The sequence below is a fragment of the Vicia villosa genome, linkage group LG6 (genome assembly GCF_029867415.1).
Source record: "Vicia villosa cultivar HV-30 ecotype Madison, WI linkage group LG6, Vvil1.0, whole genome shotgun sequence".
Lineage (NCBI taxonomy): Eukaryota > Viridiplantae > Streptophyta > Magnoliopsida > Fabales > Fabaceae > Vicia > Vicia villosa.
The window spans coordinates 75,489,925-75,497,910 of NC_081185.1; the positions used below are offsets into that span (position 1 = coordinate 75,489,925).

The 7,986-nt window shown below is 27.6% G+C and overlaps 1 protein-coding gene across 1 annotated transcript; it reads left to right on the plus strand.

Moving 5' to 3' along the window:
- Nucleotides 1–2,505: 2,505 nt before the first annotated feature.
- On the plus strand, nucleotides 2,506–5,405 carry LOC131611676 (FBD-associated F-box protein At5g22730-like). Its single transcript, XM_058883597.1, has 3 exons — nucleotides 2,506–2,634; nucleotides 3,613–4,341; nucleotides 4,565–5,405. Exons 2-3 carry the CDS (start codon nucleotides 3,613–3,615, stop codon nucleotides 4,970–4,972), a joined length of 1,137 nt encoding a protein of 378 aa, XP_058739580.1. The 5' UTR covers nucleotides 2,506–2,634; the 3' UTR covers nucleotides 4,973–5,405.
- The last annotated feature ends 2,581 nt before the right edge of the window (nucleotides 5,406–7,986 follow it).

A 7,986-nucleotide genomic window follows, 5' to 3' on the forward strand; every position in this document is an offset into this window, starting at 1 on the left:
TATATATATATATATATATATATATATATATATATAGGGACGACTCAGGTGAGAACACTTGGTTATTATGAGAAATGAGAACAATGAATCACGACCGTTAAATTTTGATTTTTTTATTTTAATGGACTAGATTGATTTCTCTTTCTAAAATCTTTAATATTTATTTTAAATCAATATAGAAAGAGAAACCAATCCAGTTCATTAAAATCAAAAAATCAAAATTTAATGGTGATGATTCATTGTTCTCATTTCTCATAATAACCAAGTGTTCTCACCTGAGTCGTCCCCTATATATATATATATATATATATATATATATATATATATATATATATATATATATATATATATATATATATATATATATATATATATATATATATATATATATATATATATATATATATATATATATATATATATATATATATATATATATATATATATATATATATATATATATATATATATATTATTAATTGATATTTATTTATATATAGAAAATTTATGTTATTAATTGATTAATTGATATTTGTAAAACTAATGATTACATAAATATAATGTCACTTATAAATTGATTATAAATATTATTAAAATATATAAAAACGTTTTTTTAAGTAGTAAAGAATAAAAAGAACAATACTTTCCTTTTAAAAATTTACCTTAATTTGTCATATTAATATTTGTCATTGAAATATATTTAAGATCCATTATGTCTTAAACAAATATATTTTCTTTGTAATCAATTTATTGTTGTTTCTATTCAACCAAATTCAAACCCATTCTTCTCAATTAAAAATATTCATACATATTTCATCATCTATTTGTAATTAAATTCAATCAATTTTATTTTCTATTAATTTTATTTATTATTCAATTTCCAATTTTATTTAAATATTAACTAAATAAATATCACTATGATAAAGTTTTGTAAATTTGATATTCTCCCATTCAATTATAATTCATATCAACGTACATATTTGTTTTATTTTCTTTAAATATTTTTTAATATAAATATTTTTTAATATAGTGTTAAAAAATTACAATTATTCTACTTTCTAAAAATAAACAATCTTTAAAATTTCTTATTATTTCATGACTAAAAAAATCATTAAAATATAATAATTGATATCAAATTTTAAACTTATTGTACAATTGTAATATTATTTTGTATCGCTTTTACTATACGGTCATTATTACAATAATTATTATCTTTTTTGTATAATTAAAAAATAAAAATATACCTAAAACAATGTATAAATTCAAACTTAAAAAAAAATTATATTTTTATAGAGAACAAATTTACTATTAATTCCAGAATTTTTGTAAATAATGTCAAAACAATAATAATATTTATATTTCAAAAAATATATTATTGATTTAAATATTTTTATATATGAAAAATTATAGGTTACAATATATTATTATTTTTTAAAATAATAAATTTTATTGGTTAGACAACTTTATTTTTCTTTTACTTTTTATTACATTATAAAAACAAATGCGTTTATCATACCGTACCCGTGCATAGACACGAGTATATTACTAGTGCTATTTAAATTAAATAATAATTTATTGTTTTATTACCCACTTTTGTAATTTTTAATTAATTGTAACTTTAATTTAAGAAAAAAATCTGATACATATACGTGTGTGTCTGGGGACATGTCGCCTCCTCTATGACCTATAGGGCATGTGCCATGGAAAATACTTACATAGACACAACCTCAAGGAAAATTCTTAGGTGGACACATACCTAAGAAATTGTTTTACACACAACCAATCATAGAATTTTAATTAATTAAAAAAATAAATACTGATTTTTCTCTCTCCTTCATAATCTCAACCACCCCATGCATCCTATTAAAACCAAAATTAAAATTAAAATAAATTTAAAAAAAAGACTCTTTCTTATTGGTTGTGCCTAAGAATGTGAATTTAGGGTGGTGTCCATGCAAGAATTGCTCCAACCCCAACACTTTACACACAACCAATCACATTTTTTTTATTAATTAAAAATTAAAAATAAAATTGTCTCTCTCCTCTTTTATCTCAACCACCCTGTGATGCCAATTAAAAACGAAATTAAAATTTTAAAAAATTTATATTCTCTCTTTTCATTGGTTGTTCCTAAAATTTTGGGTTTAGGTTCGTATCCATGCAAGTATTTCTCGTGTGCCATTTCTAATGACGCATCGATAATGTATGTGTGAGGGATTGTCCCACCTATGTATATTTTTTTTATGTATGCACCATTATCAGTGACGTCTGTCTTAATTGTGATATTTTTTATTTGAAATATTTTAGTTATAATTAAGAAATAATAATTATCATGATATTTAAAAGGAAAAACTTGATTATTTCAAAAAAAAAAATCTCTAAATTTATCACTTTACTCTCAATTTTAGCCTTTTATTTAATTAAAATATCTCTTTTTTACTATTTTAATTTATAATCTTTAAATAAAAAAAAAGTGCCGTAGTATAAGAATACAAAAGACCGAAATTGAACCAGAAACACGAGGTGCGATTCTCAGTCTCTCCCTCTTCCGCGGTTTGTGAAGCACCGACCTCACTGAAATCGTCGATCATTCCTCCCTTGTTCTCTATTGTTCATTCTCGTTTTCACATACAGGTTTTTCATCTCTCTTCAACTGTTTTTCTTAAAATTTATTTCAACAGATTCTTGTTTGTAGGATTTGAGTTGCTTGTGAATTGTGGTTATTGTGCAATAGAGTTGTTTGATTCATCAATATCTAGAAAAACCCTAAACCCCAATCATTCTGTATTGCTTCTCTATAGTTGTATTGCTTCTCTATAGTTGTTTTGTTAGCTTCTTTTTTATTTATGTATTTGGTTTATCTTTTAATTAATATCAAATCAGAATATCAAATCAGACAAGTTTTTCATTCCTAAACCCTAAACCCTAATTTCTGTTGTTGGTTTACATGTCTTGCATTGTGAATTACATGTCTTGCATTGTGAATTAGCGTCACAAACTATTTGGAGGCCCTGTTCTAATATTTAAAAAACTCTAAAAAAATTCTATTATAATATATAATATACACTTTAATTTTTAAATTAAGATGTCCATGCAAAATAATAAAAATATAATATTATAAAAGATCAATATATCATAGAATCAACTTTACATTGTAGCAAAATTGTACAATCCATCTTAAATATTTAAATTTTAAAACATGAGAAAATAAATAATTAAGATACTGTATTGGTACCCATAAAAAATAAATAAAAGATATGATCTTTAAGTTATTACAATTCAAAGCCCCATAACATATGTATATTAGTAATAATAAGAATTAATTATGAGAGCTTTGTTCTTTAGAAATTTTAGTGAAAATTAGATAGAAAAAAAGTGTACATGATATTGCTTATAGGTTGTTCTGTGAAGATTTTTATTTGAGTTTGATTTGTTCGTTGAATTTGTTACGTAACTTTATTACTATTGCTATCTAATCACAAGTTATAGAAAAAGTCAAATTCAAATTTTCTAAAACTCTGCAGTGGACCAGGCTGCACAGGGGTATAACCGGCCCGGTGAATTAGGATTCTTCCCTGTTTTTTAATTAATCCTCAAAACTTTGGAATGCAGATGGAAATGGAAGATGAAAAGGAAGACATGATAAGCACGTTGCCGGATGAAATCCTCAGTCACATTCTCTCTTTTCTTCCAACCGAAGTTGCTTTTACCACATCTCTTCTTTCTAAAAGGTGGAAGCCAATTTGGCTCTTAGTCCCCAATCTCAACTTCGATGACCAGAGATTTATGAACAGAGGAAAACCTTATTTCCGCTTCATGGATATGATATACTATGTTATTTGTGCAAAAATTAAGCACCGCAAACTCATCAAAAGATTTGACCTAAAATGTCATGAAAATCCTGTCAATGAGTCATTGGAAACCGCTGTTCTGAAGTGGTTAATAATCGCAGACAAATATGGAATGGAGCACCTTGAATTCCAAGGGTCTGATAGGTTGAATTTTTACAATTTTATTTTTGCTTTTAGTAATCTCATCGTTCTCAAGTTGAAAACGGTACGTGTGAATTATTTTTTACCGGTTGACTTTCCTTCGCTTAAAACCTTACATCTGAATGATGTTTTTATTGCCGAACACTGGTATCTTTGTGAACTGGTTAATTCTTGTCCAATTCTTGAAGATTTTGAAGCTAAAGATATATCTGTGAGGTATTGGTTACAGGAGTATAATGGAAAGTTTAAAAGGTTAACCAATTTGGTTAGGGCAGATATATCTAACTTGAATAGCTGTGATGTTCCTATTGGAGCCTTTTCTAATGTTGAATTTCTCCGGATAGAAGAGGTAATTTGGATACATGTATTAATTTGTTATTTATTTGATAGGTAGCACTAAAAGCGTGGCACAAAATTCAACATGGATACTAAACTGACATTTTGTAATTACATAGTTACTTATATTGGTGTCGTTGTGTCTGGTATTTGTGCCTGTGTTTTCTATTTTATTTCCATTTTCATTTATATTATGACTTGAAATTTTAAATCATTTTTATTTATAATTGTTGTAGATGTATGGCCATGTTCCTGTGTTTCCGAATCTAACTCATGTGGAGCTTGTCTTCCAAAGAAATGTTGATTGGTGTTGGGTATTAGGGGTGCTGGAGAAATTCCCCAAGCTTCAAACTCTTGTCCTTGAAATGCCTCAACTTTTAACATCGGTTAAATCTTTTATCTCAATCCCAAGTATTTCTCCCGAATGCCTCTCTTCACAGTTCAAAGAATGCAACATTACAAATTATAGAGGACAGGAATATGAGCTACAATTCGCACGATACATCATGCTGAATTCAACACACTTACGGAGAATGACAATATGCAGTTCGTCTTCCATGAATTGCGAAGAGAAGCTTGCGATGCAAATGGAATTGCTGTCCTTCCCAAAGAGCTCTGCCTTGTGCCAGATTTATTTTAAATGAAGATGATTTGGCTAGCTACTGCTCCTAGATGATTGAATTTTTATTTGGTTTCATAGTATGCATTATGGACCCATTGGACCATCATTTTTCGGTTTCACTTTTTTTCCATGTTTTCCCTAGATTACATTCATTATGTTAGCATAGCACATGGTAAGGAGATTACTCCACCAGATTATACTCATACCATGAATGGTTTATGATTTTTTTACAAATAATTTTCTATTCCAACTAATGTTCAAAACTCTTAAACACACTGAGCTTAATAGTCTGTTAACATTTTATATTTCTGTACAATTTAACTTTGCACTAGTTTGATCCCTTTACTGAAGGAATGTTAAACTCAAGCAAAAGGCAAAAGCCATGGCAAATGGTGAGACTAAGACCTATTCAAAGTGTATAGTAACCATGGCGAATTGATATGTTTTGGTGGTACTAGTATTCCTACATTTCATTATGAGGGTCACTTGCATGCACAAAAATTCCAAAATAACTGAACTTGGTTTTCACTTTTTAATATAATTTTGGTTTAATTCTTTTTGTCCCATATTGGGCTATTAACTCTTCAAAACTTATTATGTTAATCATTTTTGTCTAATTAGTGACAAATTTGGGGATGGATTTTTGAATTTTTAAGTCGTTAGTTAGACAAAAATGACTAACAATATAGACAATTTTTTAAGTTAAAGAATAAAAATGAGTTTAATATACAAAAATGATATTAAGTCTATAATTTTTTTATTTGGTGTTCTAATTAAGTATCATGCAATGCATCTTCCATTCGCCATTTGACATTATCTCATAGAGTAGAATAACCTGTTCTAGTGTTTTTCATGTATTCTCTTTCATTCATCTTGCATCATTAAGCTCTAGTTGTTGTATCCAAATCGCAGTAACTATTCCATGAGCATTGTTATTCATCCTTGTTTTGTCTTGCATTAAACAACTCACATCATGCATTCACAACATTTCGACTGTCATCTACTGCATAGTGTATCTACTAACGTTACATATCGTCTATAGTTTCTTCCATCGTGCATTATCATACATCTAGCCTCTTGTCATCTGTGATCTATTTTCTCTAGCTTTCTCCATCCAGGTTTTTCTCTTTATCTTTTCTCATTTATCAGTTTTTTTTTCCTTGTTCTTTGTGGGGTCTTTCTTCATAGTTTTTTTTCCTTGTTCTTCGTGGGGTCTTTCTTCATGAATTGGTTTATGGAGGTGCACTCGAACTACTTTACAAACTTTCTGGATAACGTTAATCATGCGGCTCTAAAATGATGTTTTTTGGATCTTGGTTTGGTAGTAGAGGTGTTCGTTTCATCGAGACGAAACAATTCTGGTGCTAGATTTGGGATCGATCGATTTAGTGAAGTTAAGACTTTGAATAAGTTTCTAGAAAAGCTCAATAATATGTGGTTTGGATCATGGTTTTAAATTGCACTTCGCAACAACAATTGCGAGCGCAATATTATGGATGCGATAGTCTCTGCAACCCCATCAGACCGCAATTGCGGTGTGATTTAAAATCACGCGTTCGATCACAATATAAACTACATTTTAGACAATTTCACTCATATTTTTTTAAGTATTTTCATCAAATCTCAAAAATTTAAAATCGCATAACTCAATTTACTTCAGATGTGATGAAATATCTTAACATTAAGTGTTTTTTAAACATTGTATTTCAAATACCACTCAATAAAAATTCACGCTGTAACGGTCGTAATATACATCGCAGCAATCGCAGTGACCACAATTGTAACACCCGTAAACGTAACTACATTCCCAACCACAATTTACAAGCATGATCACAATTACAACACTTGCAACCGCAATCACATCCGCGATTGCAACTACAACCATAATTTAAAACTATGGTTTCGATCTTATAAGTTGAGATGTCACTTGACTTTTTTTCTAAACCAAATCCAAAGTTTTAAGTTCAAATTTAGTCTCCTAGCTCGTCTATTGGATTCAAAGCTTAGTCATCTCCTAGCTCTTTCCAATTTTGCGAGGTACATTTTCCTTTGCATATAATTGGGAAGAGGTTGAGGACCTTTCTCTAAGACTTTGATTGGTTTGAGAGAAATTAAAGAGAGATAGAAAAGAGAAAAAAAGAAAAAAAGTTGGAGATTTCTTGTGATTGATAAACAAAGAAAGTGAGATGAGTGAATAATAAATGGTGGGACCCACACCTTTTTGCTTTGTAAGGGGTAAAGGCGCAATCATGTAGCCAATCCTCATCGTATATACAATATATAAATCTATATTTGATTTTTTTTCCGTATAAAGACTTAATTTTTATTTAGGTATCATTTAGAAAAATATCTGCATCAATACTAAATTTCGTATATTAAAACATTTAGATCAATAGTAGATTTTTTCTCGTATACCATTTTTGATTAAAAAATATTTGAATCATAAATACAATTTTTTTAGGTAATAGATTATTTTCCATATACAAAAATTATTTTTGTTTAGATATCATTTATAAAAATATTGGTATCAATAGTAAATTTCGTATATAAAAATATTTAGATCAATAGTTTATTTTCCCCCGTATACCATTTTTGAATAAAAAATATTTGGATCATAAATACCATTTTTTGCAATTAATAATTTTTTTCCGTATACAAATATTATTTTTGTTTAAGTATCATTTACAAAAAAATATTTGAATCAATATAAATTTTGTATATAAAATTATTTAGATTAATAGTAGATTTTTTCCCGTATATCATTTTTGAATAAAAAATATTTGGATCATAAATACTATTTTTCATAAATAATAAATTTTTTCCCTAATTGTGGAATAAAGAAGTGAGAAAGTGATGAAAGAGAAAAAAAATAGAGAATGAAGAGAGATTTGATAAAATACGATGGTTGTATTATTTTAATAATTAAAAACAATTTCATTGTGGTGGCAAAAAATCAAATAAGGGTGTTGTAGACTTTTCCACAACCATTCTTATATTATAGATGCATAATAATAAATTTCTTTATTTAAAATAAAT